The 17,416-nt window shown below is 33.6% G+C and overlaps 1 protein-coding gene across 1 annotated transcript; it reads right to left on the reverse strand.

Moving 5' to 3' along the window:
* Positions 1 to 14,391: 14,391 nt before the first annotated feature.
* On the reverse strand, positions 14,392 to 15,580 carry LOC141648778 (glycosyltransferase-like KOBITO 1). The gene is made up of 5 exons (XM_074457496.1): positions 15,542 to 15,580; positions 15,293 to 15,427; positions 14,800 to 14,987; positions 14,520 to 14,661; positions 14,392 to 14,424 (listed from the first exon to the last, which is right to left on the reverse strand). The coding sequence occupies exons 1-5, from the start codon at positions 15,578 to 15,580 to the stop codon at positions 14,392 to 14,394; spliced, it is 537 nt and encodes a 178-aa protein (XP_074313597.1).
* Between the last annotated feature and the right edge of the window lie 1,836 nt (positions 15,581 to 17,416).

Genomic DNA, 17,416 nt, shown 5'->3' on the forward strand with positions numbered 1-17,416 from the left:
ATGAGAACCATGAGAACTCTTATCCACCATCAAATAAATGAAGAACATTGAGGACCAAGATTGACGCGCGCTATATTACCAACATAACATACAAATTACATAATTAACCTTCCCTCTTACATAACCCATTTCCTAACCACAGTTACTTCAATTATACTCAGTAAAAACTTTCCAGTGGAAAAAAAATAAGAAAGTTGATGATTAATCATCACAATGAACAACATCAAATTAATTGCAAGAAAATCCTCATTGACATGGAACAAAGTAATTCATTAACGCAACTAACAGGTATCCACCAAATTAAGCTCAAATTTATCTGGGAATCTATAAAATTTTCAAATTGATTTGTACTCCATACTAGTTAGTTTTACTTTAGGTTCAAATGCATTAGATTGTAATTTTGGGTGTCTCATGTTTTACGATCCGCATTTGTATTGTATATTAAGTAGGTACAAAATATACCCAACAAGGCTGTATAAATATAGTATGATTTATTTTATCATGTGGTTTTGATAAATTATTTTATCATGTCATATCTATCAAAGGTTCAAAACACATGTAGCCTAGGTACATAAATCATGCATCATAGGTTCAAAATAATACTTGATAGATAGATGGTAGTTTTGAGTATTTAATTAGGTAAGTTTAAAACACATGTATTATAGGTTGATAAAACTTGCGTCAAAGGTTCAATTAATAGATTCTAACAGTAGGTTTTTCGTGTTTTATAATTCATGTAAGGTTGGTTGAAACAAGTACTTACTTAAGATGTACGTATTCGTCTTAACCTTATGTCGGATCAAGTATCACACATAAGACAAAAAAAAGAATACATTGAGGTTAACAAAAAGTTTGTTCCATCTATGCAAGTGAGATGTTATTTAACCCATTTTATTTTTAAGACGGTTATATCTGTCTTACGAAATACCTATTGTACGTATATTGTATTGTACCTCCAATAGTAATCCATGTACCTACGTTTTTTCTTATATTTTCTTTATAGTTTATTATCATCTCATGTGGTTTTATTAAATGATTAGGAGTTGCTTTGATGATATTTATGGAAAAACAAGTCTTACACATTAAAGGTTCAAAATACATGTATCAAAGGTTCAGAACACTTGTACCATAGGTTCAGGAAAAACATTAGTGCTATTTATTGTATATTGTCCTTTGTCTTCAAATGTACTCCGTACTCAATAGTCCTGCTTACTTAATTTAGTAATATCTCCAAATTTTAATGTTTTTTTTTCCATTTCATTAAAATACTACTCACATATAATAGAGAAATGGGAAGAACATTAAAATTTGGAGGGAGTATTAAATTTTGCTCTTTTTGAATTGTGTGTAGATTAAAAAGAATCAAATATTGAAAATACTGCATTTGTCTGATCTACATTGTCTACATGTATACATGGATGGCTACATGCAATATTCTACCATGAGAAAGTGAAAGTTACTCCGTATTTCCATCGCGCATGGATGACAACTTACAAGAAGCCTAAAATAGGTTGATTTTTAAGAGCATTTATAAGTTGAAAACATAAATATAAACATGAGGTATTATTAAGAGGTTGATTATTAAGAGCCCGAAATCAAATAAAAATCATAGAAAATAAAACACAAAAGTAGCAACAATGTGATGGGAAAACAAAGAATCCCGATTTAGAAAAAAGTTTGAATGATTCATAATTTATATAAGACAAAAAGATGGGAAATTCAAGAGAATTCATAAAATGAGAATGGACATGGAAAAATTGTGGCTTAACAATTTGAGGAAGATGAGTAAAGAAGAATGAAGAGGAAAAGTGAATGACAGCGAAAAGACAAAAACATACTAACTTCAAACAAATATGTGTGTCAGATCTGGGGGCGTTAAAATTAGTTGATCTAATGGTGTACAATGGTTCTCATGGTTCTCATGGGAAGATGGTTCTCATAGGATCCTAAATCTATATATATATATATATATATATATATATATATATATATATATATATATATTAGTTTACTAGTTTATAACCCGAGTAATAAATGTACGGTATATATAATTTTTTATTTTAAATGAGATATTAAAATAACAGTGGTATCTCATTAACTGTTCATTTTTTTCTTGTTATTGTATTTTGTTTTGAGAAAAGAAAATTAAACCTGAAAATTAATTCAAGATGATTGAGTAATGTGCTGAAATGTATTTTTTTTTTAAAAAAAATTATACTAGTAGGCTAATGATTACAATTTATAAATTCCCTCAATTTTTTGTCATGAAAGTAATAAAGTCAATTTATAATTTTGTTTATACATATTACTATCATATCATTCTCAAATAATAACAATAATAAAATATTTAGAAGTTTATAGTTTTATGTTATTTATATTTTAATTACAAGATTATAGTTTTGAGTTTAGTGAAAGTTATATAATTTCATAAAAAGATTAATATTAATGAAAAAATTATAATTATTAGTTTCCTTATTTAGTGAATGAACTTGAATTGTTAATATCTTCCTTATTTAAAAAATGATTTTTGAAAGGAAAATTTATGAGTTCACCTATTTTTTTTAGGGGTTGTTTTGTTCAAAGTACTGGAATGGATTGAGATTCTATGGTGGTGGTATGGAGGTATAACCCCATACTTTCTCATAGGTGTTTGGTTCGCCTTTGGAATGGATATAATCAATATATATATATATATATATATATATACACATATATATAGATTTATGATCCTATGAGAACCCTCTTCCCATGAGAACCATGAGAACCTCATGTTCAGAACTTTGGTACCAAAGGTACAACAATATTATATTTGTTATTATTTTGATAATCTAGACTTATTATTTTATTTGTTATTATTTTGATAATTAATGATGTCTGCTAATATTTCCTTATAATGAATGAACATTAGTTACAACGTATAAAGTATGCATTTTTATGAATCACAAATAATAAAAAGGTTGATTGAGATTGTCTTATCAGATGTCTCGTACCTTTGGTATAAAGGTTCTGAACCCGTAGTATAATATTATTGTACTTTTGGTACAAAAGTTCTGAACATGAGGTTCTCACGGTTCTCATGGGAAGAGGGTTCTCATAGGATCTCAACCCATATATATATATATATATATATATATATATATGGTCAGGATCCGGTGAGAACCACTAGTATAATGAGAACCATGAGAACCTCTAAAGCATCTAAGGACCGCTGGATCAGACATAATTTCAACGACAAAGATTTGTCAGGGTCATATAATATTTTAGACGGTCTCTCTCTTTCTCCTCATTCGATCACCGCGCTTCTTCATCTTCTCCATTGCCGACCACCGTGTTTCTCCTTCTTCACTGTCATCGACCACTGCGCTCTCCTTCTTTGGTGTCATCGACCATCATCATACTCCTCCTTCACCGCCACTGACGAAGGTAAGTTTCATGTTTAAATTTATTCAATTTTTAATTACGAAATTGATTCGATTGATTCGATTTTAACCTAAGTTGATTTTATGTAAAATTTCTTTGATTGATTTGATTTTAACCTAAGTTGGTGTAATTTTGAATTAGTTTGATTGGAATAGCAGTAAAGTAGGGTTCATAATTAGTACAATGTCCCAAGGCCGAAATCATAGATGGTTTATTCAAACCTATCCCTGGAACTAGTAATGCCAATGAAGGCATTGTTAGGTATGCTTATCTTGAGAATATTAATGAGGGAGCGATTGCTATATGCGATGTCATCACCGGAGCTTTTCCGCTGACGCTACTTCTTTTGTTGTTATCCATGGAATTGATGTATGACTTCAACACTAGTTCCGGAATGAAGCCTAAACACATAATCATTTTCAGGTAATCAGTGTTGTTCCTCTTTCATAATTTTTTTCATTACCTTTATATTATTCAAGTTCGACTTGATTTATTTAAAACCACATGTCAATTTGACCAACATTTTTTCACAAAGACGTTTGGTACAAAGACGTTAGATACGACTGTTCCTGATTTATTGAAATATTAGAATAGTTGGTTCGATTAATAGAAATATTAAACGTTTGCAGTGAGAATGTTTGCTCAATTTTGATGTCGATACTCTACATTCATCAAATTCGTTGGTTGATGCCTCTTTTTTGTGACTGGTCTATTCAGGGATGGTGTCAGTGAATCACAATTCAGTCAAGTTTAAAGAGGTGTTTTACAGTTTGTAATATTTTCGATCTTATTCTTCATCTATACTATTCAGTATCTTTCTCGGGTTTTCGCACAGCCTGCAAGTTTCTAGAAGAAAGTTATTGTCCAAAGTTCACGCTGATTGTAGCACGGAAAAATCATCACACCAGGTTTTTCCTTCAGAACTCTCCAGACAATGTACCACATGGTGAGTCGTCTTACCGTTCTAATCCTGTATATAGCAAAATACCGGTTTCTCTTTTAACAGTTGTAATTTTTGATTCATGTTTTGTTGCACTTGATCGATCCCCTCTGGCTGTAGGTGCGTCTTTTTTATTTCAGATGAATATGTTCTATATTTCATTTGATTCAGATTCAACCAACCCTCTTTTCTGCCGAATTCAGCGTTGCTCCTACAGGATTGCCAGGAGTTTCCTTAAGGAAACAGCCTTGAACTCGGTGATATAGTAAGCAACGAAAATAAAAGTACTTTTCAGTAAGATTAAGATATGATATGTAGTGAAAATTAGAACTGCAATATTCTTCCACTCTACAAACGCACCCTGCGAATAATTGATGATATGCAAACCGTGGTGCTAAGATGCTAGGAAACAGGGAAACAATAACATAATTTATAATCTTATCTTCTCAGGTCAATCCTCAGTTGCAAACGAATTACTCCGTATTATACTGATATCAGATTGCACATGTGGAGGTGGCTGAATCTCATCCGCACTGCTACGTTTCCTTGGTCGTGGCTATGAGCAAGCTGCTTTTCGAGAAAAATAAATGCGTTTCTGATGAAATAGTCCTCTGACTCAATCTTAAGCTCTTCTTTCTTCTATGTTTTACTTATTTTGAAAGCCAATTAGCTCAAATGGGAGAGCATTGTGCAATGCACAAGATGTGGGTTCGACTCCCATATTTGTAATACCCGGTATTTTAATATGATATTATATTAGGCCGAGTTACCAGCTGGGTCGTGTAGTGTATTTGTGACTCGGTTAATTATGTGACTCGGGTTTTAATTAATCTAACTAGGCTAGGCCCGTATCGTCTTAATAGCACCTATCCTATATGTATAACCCATCTAACCAAACCCTAATCTCCCTATCACCATATTCATTTTAACCATGAGAAAAGAGAGAAAAGAGAGAAGAGGGAGCCGTGTGTGAAGGGAGCCGCGTGAGGAATTGCGAGGCGATTTCTCAGCCTATTCTCATCCTATTTCGTAAGTAGACTATCCTATTACCTCTTTATTCAATTATTAGTATAATTATAGTAGTATTGGGATAATTTTCGTAACCCTAGAATTGGTTTGGGGGTTTTTGATTATAAATTGTATGAGATAAATGAATGGAATAGTTACAGCAATTTACAGATTCGTTGGTCTGTGTTATTTGAGTGTTTTACCTGTCTTAAAGCCGTGGGATGCAAAAAGTTAAAGAAGAGACTCATGTTTATTCCAAGCCTAATTTATGCCTGTGAAAATTGGTAGCATTTCACCGTGTAGTTTTTCCTGAAGAAATTATTTGTTAACGTCTATCTAAAAAGTCCGAAAATCAGTAGAGGCTGAAAGATTTATTTCTAAAACATAATTTAGATATTGAATTGGTGCTGGGTCTTTTTCATATATTTAATTTAAAGAGTTTAGATGAGTTATGCGTTGGTTTTACTTAAGAATCATTTGTCAAACTCGTTTTATGAATCAATACTTTTTATGCGACGGTTTCTGTCAGTTTTTGGAAATCAGTCTGAAAACCCTTGATAAGTTTGGAATTTGAGAAAAACACGTTAGATATAAATTGTAGCTAAGACTCATGGGGTTCCAATTCAATTGGCCTTGCATCAATTCGAATTTTCTGGAATTAGTTATTCATTTTATACCGAGTCTGCCATGAGCAGGAAAATCAAGAAAAGTCGTGTTTGTTCTTTAAATTGATATTCCTATTAAGTTATGATGAGTCTAGGTTATGTGCATGATTAATTGACTGAGTAGATGGTAATTATACATAATTATGTTATGTAGGTGATGGATAAGTGAAGGATCATAAGTGATTGCTTGTGTGTGCTTGGATTGCGAAAAGGTAGGGAAATACACTTGACTTATTATCGTTGATGTTGAATTGTGTTGACTTGTTGTGTTTCGTATGACCAAACTGTGAACGTTGACTTGCTTCGTGGCTGTTGATTTACGTTATGATCTATATACTGGAAGGTGATTGACTGAATTGATCGTATTGAGTATGTTATCACAACATTTGGTAACCGGCATGATTTTATGATTGATCAGTTCAAAGATATATATATTGTGTTGCATTAATTTCTTTTGAGCATTCATATGCATTGGAGATGGAGGATGTTGTGGTGATGTGGTGTGGTGAAGATGATGTTGTGATAAGGCCCGGCGGGTTCTGGGACTTGCCCTGGTGTCCTCAACAAGGAAATGCGGATCGGCTACGGTCGATATATAGCCTACCGGGGATCGGTATGGCTGGGTGTTCCGGGTTATGAGATATGAGTTGAGATGGAGATGGAGGTGTCGGAGGAGCATGCATATCATATTTTGTTGTTTCATTGTATTCCCTACTCAACCTCGTGGTTGACCCTGTGTATTCGTGAACACCTGTGACGATCCAAATATTGGGGAGCAGGCTTGACAGGTTTATGAGATAGGCTGGGAGCTTGATGGGCGTGAGACACTGGATCAGAAGACCTAGTAGCTAGATCATCATTTAAAAGACTTTCACTTTCATTTATGTTAGTTCCTTGTAATTTGATGTAAAAGAGGTTTTGTAATAATTAAGTTAAAGTAATTATATATTTTGCCTTGGATTTTAATTTGTTATTCACTACCTCGGGAAACCGAGATGGTAACAGTCCGGTTTATTAGGGAATGTCTTGCTACAGGCTCCTTCATAAATCGGGGTGTTACAAAGTGGTATCAGAGCGAACGATCCTCAGGCCTAAACCAATGAACCCAATGAACGTAGGATGTGTCTAAATAAAATGAACCCCTGGGAATAAACTGTTAGGAGCTCACAGTGCGGTTAAGAAGGCGCCCTTAATACGTGCTCTTTTGCCCTCTCGCTTTTGAACCGTAACCCGAGAGAAAATTGAGTGAATGGGGTAGTTAGAAGGAAAACCTTGGATATAATCGAGTTGATGTATACCTTGAGACCCATATATTCTAACCATTCTGCAGGACAACGTCACAGTAAGTATTTTGTATGAATGATGACGTGATCATATGATGTTGTGGAGATGAGAAATAAATTTTCGTGTTTAGATTGATAATCAATGAAGTGTTGGATTGTGGTAATCGTGAGCGTGAAAATAATTGCGAATTGATGATATTTATCTGGATGAATGTGAATGACGTGTTGATAGTGCTATTATGTCTAGTGATATGCGGTTATGTGATCCCGAAGCCATGCTAGTATAGTATTGTGATAGTAATCAGAAACACTATTGAATTGCTTGTTTCTAGTCATAGCAATCGTGATTTAGATGTAAGGAGTAGATCGAGATGCGAAGGGATTCTATGGGATAGATGTTTACGTAAGTACAAAGTGTGAGATTTAAGTTGGGATGGGTTAGTATACATAGTATGTTCATAAGAGCTTGTAACATAGTAAAGAATGACCTAGTGCTGAAACTCGTTTTGTTTGATTTTACTCTTTAATTGACCTTACTGCCATTTCTTTTCTGTTTATTTCCTATGGATGAAAATTTTATGAGAGATAGCCTCGTGAGTTAGTGTTCATTTGGCGTTGGTTTCATGCTTATAGGATATATGGATTAGGAGTAATAAATATTTTAGTGGGCTGTGGTCAGGAAGTTCCTGTGCAGTGATGTTTCGACCAACGATTTTGCAAAAATCCTCATTTAAATTGTATTAATAATTTTTGCATAATTCCAACTCCATCGTTCAGAAGATTCGCATATGTTTTCAAATTAATAAGCCACAAAAATTCTTTATGTCTCTATATTAAATGGTAAGTTTTGCAAACTGACCCAAGTTTCGGACCAATTGCTGTCACATACTTGTTTGGACCAACTGAGTGTAGAATCCTTTAAAAATTGAATTCTTGAGCTTTGGACTTCATTCTTTTTCTCACGAATTATTAACTCTCTGTATGTTATAAAAAGTAATATAACTCAAGTTTTCGTTGAACGGTTATTTATTCGTGATTTTTTTGGAAGTTACAACGTGAATCATAACTTTTAAAATGTGAATGCTATGTTGAGATTTCATGCAGTTGTTCGATTATTTCATGAGCCTTATTAATGTGAAATTATAGTGTCCTTATATGATGATAGTAGCACACATATTCATTGGTTATGTATCTTAACTAGTGATAAAAAAAAAATTAAAGTTTAGTTTATAACATTGTTGGCATGATAGTATGAGTGAAATTGAATAGCTTAATTTGATTCTTAATCGAGGGTGAAATATTTTATACGAGTCCAGTTGTTTGCATATTTTATGCTTGGCATGTTATAATATCTCTGATGTGTTCATCATATTTGTATAGTGGTCGGATATATATAAATATAAAACTATATTGTCATATCTTGGTAAAGTTGGTGGCGTTAAATGTTAACTTGATTGTTCTAATATACTCGCATGAATATTTATAATAATTATGTTCAAATGTTTACACATGGATGGTAGTAATGAGTATGTCTAAATGTTCACACATGTAGGATGTCATCTGAGTTCTAATGTCTTTTATGTGAGTCTCTGTGCCTATAGTTATACTTATTACTTTCATTGCATTAATTTATTTCAATTGAACCTAAACTTATGATATGATAATAAAATAGTGTTGTTGCTCCTTATTGGATATGTTCATAGTTGTATTGTCATGAAATGCTAAGGTGATTGTTGCAATTGTCACGATATTTGAAATATAGTTTGATATAGTTACGATATAGTTACGATATTTGAAATATATTCTCGAACCGTCGCTATGAATTATAATGAGATAACCCTTTGATGATTCACATGTTATGCGTATGTTTAAATGATAGTCGTTATAGTTACGTTTAATTGAGCCGCGAGTTGCCTATTTGTTCAAACCGTGAAAACCAGAGAACTTGTTCACCTTGCTAATCTTTTGTCATAGATAATGTTTTACAAGTTATATGATGGTATATGTACATGTTTAAGTTGTTTATGCGATATCTTTTATTTTGCTGAAAATGAATTATACTGAGTTGATGGATACAATTGAATGGTATGGTTGCTAAAATGTTAAACATATGTGTGATATGGAAGTAATTTTGTTGTTATTGTGAATCATATAACCATTAATACTCAATTGTAATTTCAGTTGTTTGACTTCTACATTATTAAGTTAATTACTCATGACGCCTTACATCGATGGTTCCGTAAGGAGTTTAACAGGGAATTTTATAATGTGCCTCCGATCTAAACTAATAATCTTCTTATATTGACTATATGATTAGACTCTTGTCTAGTTCTTATGACGTGATAAATCGTTTTAAAATTTAACATGTGATTGAGTTGGTACTTATACTTTTGTGTGACCATGCAACCCGTGATAAATAGATCTGTAATAAAGAGGTAAAATTTTGATTGAACACGGTTAATTTGTAGTTACTTGCTTTACATCATGGCACGAATCGTATGCTTTGTTGAGACGTCACCAGGGAATGTGTACTATCTAAAAGGTCTCCGATTAAATGCTTTGTAGTCGTGTTAGCCGTGAATATAACGAGTAAAGAAGTGCAAGTAAAATCTGATGTTGAGGTAATAGTCGTTCATTAGTAAAGATAGGACTGAAATGAATAAGATGAACTCAGAAATTACGAAATATGAGTCGACATCTAAGCTTGTATTGTTTGAAGGAATTGAGTTAAGTTTATCGATTTTGAGTCAAATGGATTCTATGGACGGCTCATTATAAGATTTATGTTAAGAAAGTTATTCACCGTCCGATGATGAAACTAAAAGTTTTGAAAATGAAGTTAAATTTTGTCGGGTGAGTATAAATTCGAATGAGATTTCCGGCCAAGAAATGTCGGTTGTATGGTTTCATGATATTTGCTAGTCTGGGGAATGAAGCTAGAACGGAGTCACAAATAGTGGGTTAATTTAGTCATGTTGTTCGTTCATGTAGTGAATTAGTGGGTTGTGGTTAGTTACGAATGTCAAAACGGGAAATGTAATGTGGTGATTTAAGTGAGTTGTGTGTTAACATGGTATGTTGATATTAGCATGATATGTAATGAATATTTGTAAAATTGGTGTAGTTAAATACATTTAATCTTTTATGTCATGGTGTTGGGTGCAGTTTAAATATATTTAACACCAAGAATGAAATTTTATGTATGATAGTATTGTATGTTAACTTTCCAATATCGCCGTTTACTCGCTTGACTGACTCGACCAATAAGCTTGTAAAATTTGCCAATCAATGTGCATTCGTCATTCGTCATTCGACCAATATTTCTTGGAAAATATGCTATTTGACATGAACCATATGTGAGCACCTATGCATCTTCATCTTTGTAACCTGAGTAGTAATGTATAAATTAGATTGACAAGCAGATCCTGTGAATGTTATTGCATGTATTGATTGATATGAAGAGTGTTTAGATTAATACTGAAATGTCTTAAGTTATTCAACATGGCTTTTGCTCCGATCCGTGGCGATGTCTTTGTAGCAAAGATGAATCGTAGCTTCCTTGAGAGAGCTTGTATATTGATTGTCTTTAGTAGGGATTAGTTAACTTGAACGTGAGTTGTGAATCTTTTATCCTCTTTCATTGTTAGCGATAGTTTGAGAACTTTTGTTATAATAATGAAGGTTACGGGGACGTAACCATGTTTAAGGAGGGTAGGATTGTAAAATCTTTATACTTTCATGTGTGATTTCTCAGCTTGGCTATATTGGTTATGCGTTGTGTGGGTTATGTTGGAGTGTTACATGATGTGTTTCTGTTATGGTTAAACTTCGGGGACGAAGTTTATTTTAAGGAGGGTGGAATGTAATACTGCGTTTAATATTCAATTTGGTGGGTGCCTTACATACTTTTGTATATGCGTTTCATAATTCGTTTGCGTTGGTTGGTAGAGAGGGTAAACTTCGGGACGAAGTTTCTTTTAAGGAGGGTAGACTGTAATACCCGGTATTTTAATATGATATTATATTAGGCCGAGTTACCAGCTGGGTCGTGTAGTGTATTTGTGACTCGGTTAATTATGTGACTCGGGTTTTAATTAATCTAACTAGGCTAGGCCCGTATCGTCTTAATAGCACCTATCCTATATGTATAACCCATCTAACCAAACCCTAATCTCCCTATCACCATATTCATTTTAACCATGAGAAAAGAGAGAAAAGAGAGAAGAGGGAGCCGTGTGTGAAGGGAGCCGCGTGAGGAATTGCGAGGCGATTTCTCAGCCTATTCTCATCCTATTTCGTAAGTAGACTATCCTATTACCTCTTTATTCAATTATTAGTATAATTATAGTAGTATTGGGATAATTTTCGTAACCCTAGAATTGGTTTGGGGGTTTTTGATTATAAATTGTATGAGATAAATGAATGGAATAGTTACAGCAATTTACAGATTCGTTGGTCTGTGTTATTTGAGTGTTTTACCTGTCTTAAAGCCGTGGGATGCAAAAAGTTAAAGAAGAGACTCATGTTTATTCCAAGCCTAATTTATGCCTGTGAAAATTGGTAGCATTTCACCGTGTAGTTTTTCCTGAAGAAATTATTTGTTAACGTCTATCTAAAAAGTCCGAAAATCAGTAGAGGCTGAAAGATTTATTTCTAAAACATAATTTAGATATTGAATTGGTGCTGGGTCTTTTTCATATATTTAATTTAAAGAGTTTAGATGAGTTATGCGTTGGTTTTACTTAAGAATCATTTGTCAAACTCGTTTTATGAATCAATACTTTTTATGCGACGGTTTCTGTCAGTTTTTGGAAATCAGTCTGAAAACCCTTGATAAGTTTGGAATTTGAGAAAAACACGTTAGATATAAATTGTAGCTAAGACTCATGGGGTTCCAATTCAATTGGCCTTGCATCAATTCGAATTTTCTGGAATTAGTTATTCATTTTATACCGAGTCTGCCATGAGCAGGAAAATCAAGAAAAGTCGTGTTTGTTCTTTAAATTGATATTCCTATTAAGTTATGATGAGTCTAGGTTATGTGCATGATTAATTGACTGAGTAGATGGTAATTATACATAATTATGTTATGTAGGTGATGGATAAGTGAAGGATCATAAGTGATTGCTTGTGTGTGCTTGGATTGCGAAAAGGTAGGGAAATACACTTGACTTATTATCGTTGATGTTGAATTGTGTTGACTTGTTGTGTTTCGTATGACCAAACTGTGAACGTTGACTTGCTTCGTGGCTGTTGATTTACGTTATGATCTATATACTTTGGAAGGTGATTGACTGAATTGATCGTATTGAGTATGTTATCACAACATTTGGTAACCGGCATGATTTTATGATTGATCGTTCAAAGATATATATATTGTGTTGTTGCATTAATTTCTTTTGAGCATTCATATGCATTGGAGATGGAGGATGTTGTGGTGATGTGGTGTGGTGAAGATGATGTTGTGATAAGGCCCGGCGGGTTCTCGCAGACTTGCCCTGGTGTCCTCAACAAGCGAAATGGGCGATCGGCTACTTGTCGATATATAGCCTACTGGGGATCGGTATGGTGGGTGTTCCGGTTATGAGATATGAGTTGAGATGGAGATGGAGGTGTCGGAGGAGCATGCATATCATATTTTGTTGTTTCATTGTATTCCCTACTCAACCTCGTGGTTGACCCTGTGTATTCGTGAACACCTGTGACGATCCAAATATTGGGGAGCAGGCTTGACAGGTTTATGAGATAGGCTGGGAGCTTGATGGGCGTGAGACACTGGATCAGAAGACCTAGTAGCTAGATCATCATTTAAAAGACTTTCACTTTCATTTATGTTAGTTCCTTGTAATTTGATGTAAAAGAGGTTTTGTAATAATTAAGTTAAAGTAATTATATATTTTGCCTTGGATTTTAATTTGTTATTCACTACCTCGGGAAACCGAGATGGTAACAGTCCGGTTTATTAGGGAATGTCTTGCTACAGGCTCCTTCATAAATCGGGGTGTTACAATATTGGCCATGAAGTACCAAATCTTTCTTTTACTCTTAAGAATGAAAAATAGTGTAATTGGTAATCCCATTTAATTCAAGTATGGCATGTATGATAATAGTTTTGGCATATAACTATATATGCTAGTCTTTGAAATGCTTGTATTGAACTTCTGATAATTGCAAAGCTATTTCACGGGCTCATTGCCATTGTTGCTGCTCGCTTGAGTCCGATCAAGGTCTGCGTGCCATTCTCCGAATATGATTATAGCCTCCTAAATAATTGTATTGTATTGCTTGCATCATGACACGTTCCTATCATTGGATTTGCGATTTAGGCTATATGGGACTCGAACCCATACCTTTGTGCAAAATTTGCACATTGCTCTACCATTGAGCTAATAGCCTTTAAAATACACTAAACAAATACGAGTACGAAAAAACTAACATAAGTACCCTGAAATGTTTCTCACATATTAGTAAGATATGTATTAGATACACTAAAATGCCTTGTAGTTACATAAAAAAGCCGGTTAATACATTAAATCTCCTTCATAGTCATTTCCCTTATTTCATGTACATAGAATCTTATTTCATGCGCATAGAACCTTATTTCATGCACATATAATCTTATTTTATGCCTATATAAAAGTAACGTCCTTAACCAACAATAATTAGTATCATAATATAACCAACTGATGCAACTGAAGAACTTTTTAATGCACATAGAACCTTATTTCATGCACATAGAACCTTATTTCATGCACATATAAAATTGACGTCCTTAACCAACAGTAATTAGTATCATAATATAACCAACTGATCCAACTAAAGAACTTTTTAATGCACATAGAACCTTATTTTATGCACATAGAACCTTATTTAATGCACATATGAAACTAATGTCCTTAACCAACGGCAATTAGTATCATAATATAACCAACTGATTCAACTGAATAACTTTTTAATGCACATAGAACCTTATTTCATGCACATATAAATTTATTTCATGCCCATTTAACACTTATTTCATGCACATAGAACATTATTTCATGTACATAGAACCTTATTTCATGTACATAGAACCTTATTTCATGAAGAAGGCAAACACAACCATATCCTGAAAGCTTTAACAGTAACATTATAGATTTAGAGGGTCTATTGCATGCCAAGAGATAATCGAGTTTGCTAAAGATGAAGAAAAATTCAACTTACAGATATATCAAATTCCAACATGAAGCATCTTTTCACATCCTCCTTTGTAGGCTTACATCCACACCTATCCCGCCTTGATGTCAAGTCGGAGAATCTTGAATACGTGTAGTGCAAAACTGCAGCCTCATCTGTTTTTACCTCTCTATCATTAATTTACCAAGAACCTCTCAACATTAATGTTAGGCATATACTCTTTTAGTTCTAATAGATAAGGCTTTTTTATGGGTCTATCGAATATGTAGGCTGAGTAGGGTAAAACAGGAAGCAATAAAACACATACTTGGGTGTTTTCATGTAGTTATGCCATCGGTGAGCACCATTGGGGCGAAGATGATCTTTAATTTTGGCGGCTGCTTTCCCATTTCCGTAAGTTAAGAAATAGTTTGGATTACCTCGAGTTGCCTCTCTGTAATGCCCAAAGTATGTATCCCTTGGAAGGTGGTCATGATTCTTTTTGAACATTGAAACCTACACATCATTGATTAGCAGTAGTTGTCAGTAAAAGAAAGAAACACTTGGAATTAATCTATCTAGCATTTGACAGTTACTCGCTGATATGAGGCATATAAATTTACCTCACTAAAAGGCTTCTTTAATATCATTTCTCTCTATGGCACTTTCCTGAAATGAAATAATTTGTTACTATTACCTCGCAAAATTTGGCTGACATTGTTAAATTACTACAACTGCATAGATTACTGGCATAGAAAAATATTCAAAGAGATTAATATAATTTTAAAACAATGAAATGATCCCATTGAAAGGTTACTCACATAATTAGGAAAAACAACCATGTCAACATCTCGAGGAATGTCTAGCAGTAACTCTCTGATTGAGTACTCTGTAGCTCTTGCAGGATACAGGAGTTCATCGGTGTCGAGATGAAAAATCCAGTCCATGCCAGCTTCCTAGAACAAGTCCACATTCGTACAGCAAAGCGAGTCACTCACTACAGATTGTATAATCAATTTCTGACAATCACATTAAAAAGTAGATGGAAAATGCAGTCTATATTGATCAACCTTAGCAGAATTGCATATTAGAATTATGGCAAAACGCATTCTATTGACGGGTTCTGCAAGGCAGGGGAGCTAGAAAAAGCACAAGATATATATATACTAACATGATTTAACGGGGATATATTCCAAATGATCATACATATGGTGCTTTAATTGACCGGTTGTTTAAAGATAAAAGGCTAGATCTTGCTCTTACTATACTATCCAAAATGTTGGACAACAATTGTGCTCCGAATGTTGTGATATACACTGAGATGGTTGATGGTTTGTGTAAATCTCAAAAGATAGAGGAAGCATATAAGCTTTTTCAGATGATGGATGAAAAGGGATGCCATCCAAATGTTGTTACCTATACTGCTATTATTGACGGTTTTGGGAAAAGCTGGTGAAATTAACAAGTGTCTTGATTTGTTTAAAGCAATGACAGAGAAGGGCAGTTCTCCCAACTATGTTACCTACAAGGTTATGGTAGATAATTGTTGTCGTTTTGGCCTTCTAGACAAGGATCGATTTAAGTAAAACAAGAGTATCGGAAAGCACCATATTGATTCAATTACAATAACACTTTTAATTATGTTAACATAAGTTTAAACTAATCGATTACAAAAATTACTTCGGAAGGGAAACCACAGGTTAGATAACGCAGTAACTGCACTTTAAAAATCACGAAAAGACATGAAAAAAAGCAACTACAACCTCGATCGGTGCCACAAGTCAGAGTTAAGGGCTGTTGATAATTTTTTCTCCAAAAATTATCTAACGACATTTGAAAGCAACAAAATAAAAGAAAAAACTACAAATGAGGAATACAAGCCTAGTCAACTAATTTGAATCATAACAATCATAAAAACTGAGGAATAAAAAAGAAATTGGGGAAATTGAGGAATTACCTAAATTGTAATCTGCTCGAAGTAGGAAAAATCGATGATGAAAGCAGCAAGAACAAAGAAGGAAGCAAAATTGAAGTCGGATGTATGGACTAATTTGATCGAAATCATACTGATGGTGCTCGAAATCACAGAGAATAGGATTTATCGTGGACAACGTGATGAAGGAGAGGAGAGACTATGAGTAAAACGCATATTGATAGAAAATTGAGGGAGACGGTTGGAAAAATAATTTTAATCTCAGCTCTTCATTTGTCTAAGATCTAAGGGCTATGAGTGGTTCTCATGGTTCTCATTATCTTGTTGGTTCTCATAGGATCCCGAATATATATATATATATATATATATATATATATATATATATATATATATATATATAGGCGGGATCTCGTGAGTTGAGGTCTTATGGTGAGTTGTGAGTTGGGGAAATCAAGGGCTGAGATTAAAAGAAATCAAGGGCTTAGATTAAATGATAAATTAGGAAAAAAAAAAAAGGAAAATCGAAAAATACAAAAGCAGTTGAAACATGAAAACGGAAACTTCATTCAAACGATATTCTCTCTCTCTCTACATCTCTCTACAAATCAGAAACAGAGAAACACAAAAATCAGAACGCCGACTATAGAAATCTCATTAAAAACCTAATAAGATTACACAAATTCGTTGATTTTTAGCTGCAATCGAATTACAGGTAATGTAAATTCGTTGATTTTTAGTGTATTCAATCGTATTTTCGAAATTAATGTAAAATTCGTGAAATTCGTTGATTTTAATTGAATTGTATACTTGATTTTACTGTTTTCAGGTATAAAAGATGGAGAACGATATTAATAACAATCAGAGCGAAGAAATCAACTCGACAAGAAATATGGAAACAGTAATACTTGTTATTGATTCTTATCTCTTTATCCGCCGTTGTTTATAAATCAATTATTGATTTCTATGTGTTTCTCAGCTGTTATTCCGATATTATTGTACTGTCTGACTTGTA

This window comes from Silene latifolia, chromosome 1 (genome assembly GCF_048544455.1).
Source record: "Silene latifolia isolate original U9 population chromosome 1, ASM4854445v1, whole genome shotgun sequence".
NCBI lineage: Eukaryota > Viridiplantae > Streptophyta > Magnoliopsida > Caryophyllales > Caryophyllaceae > Silene > Silene latifolia.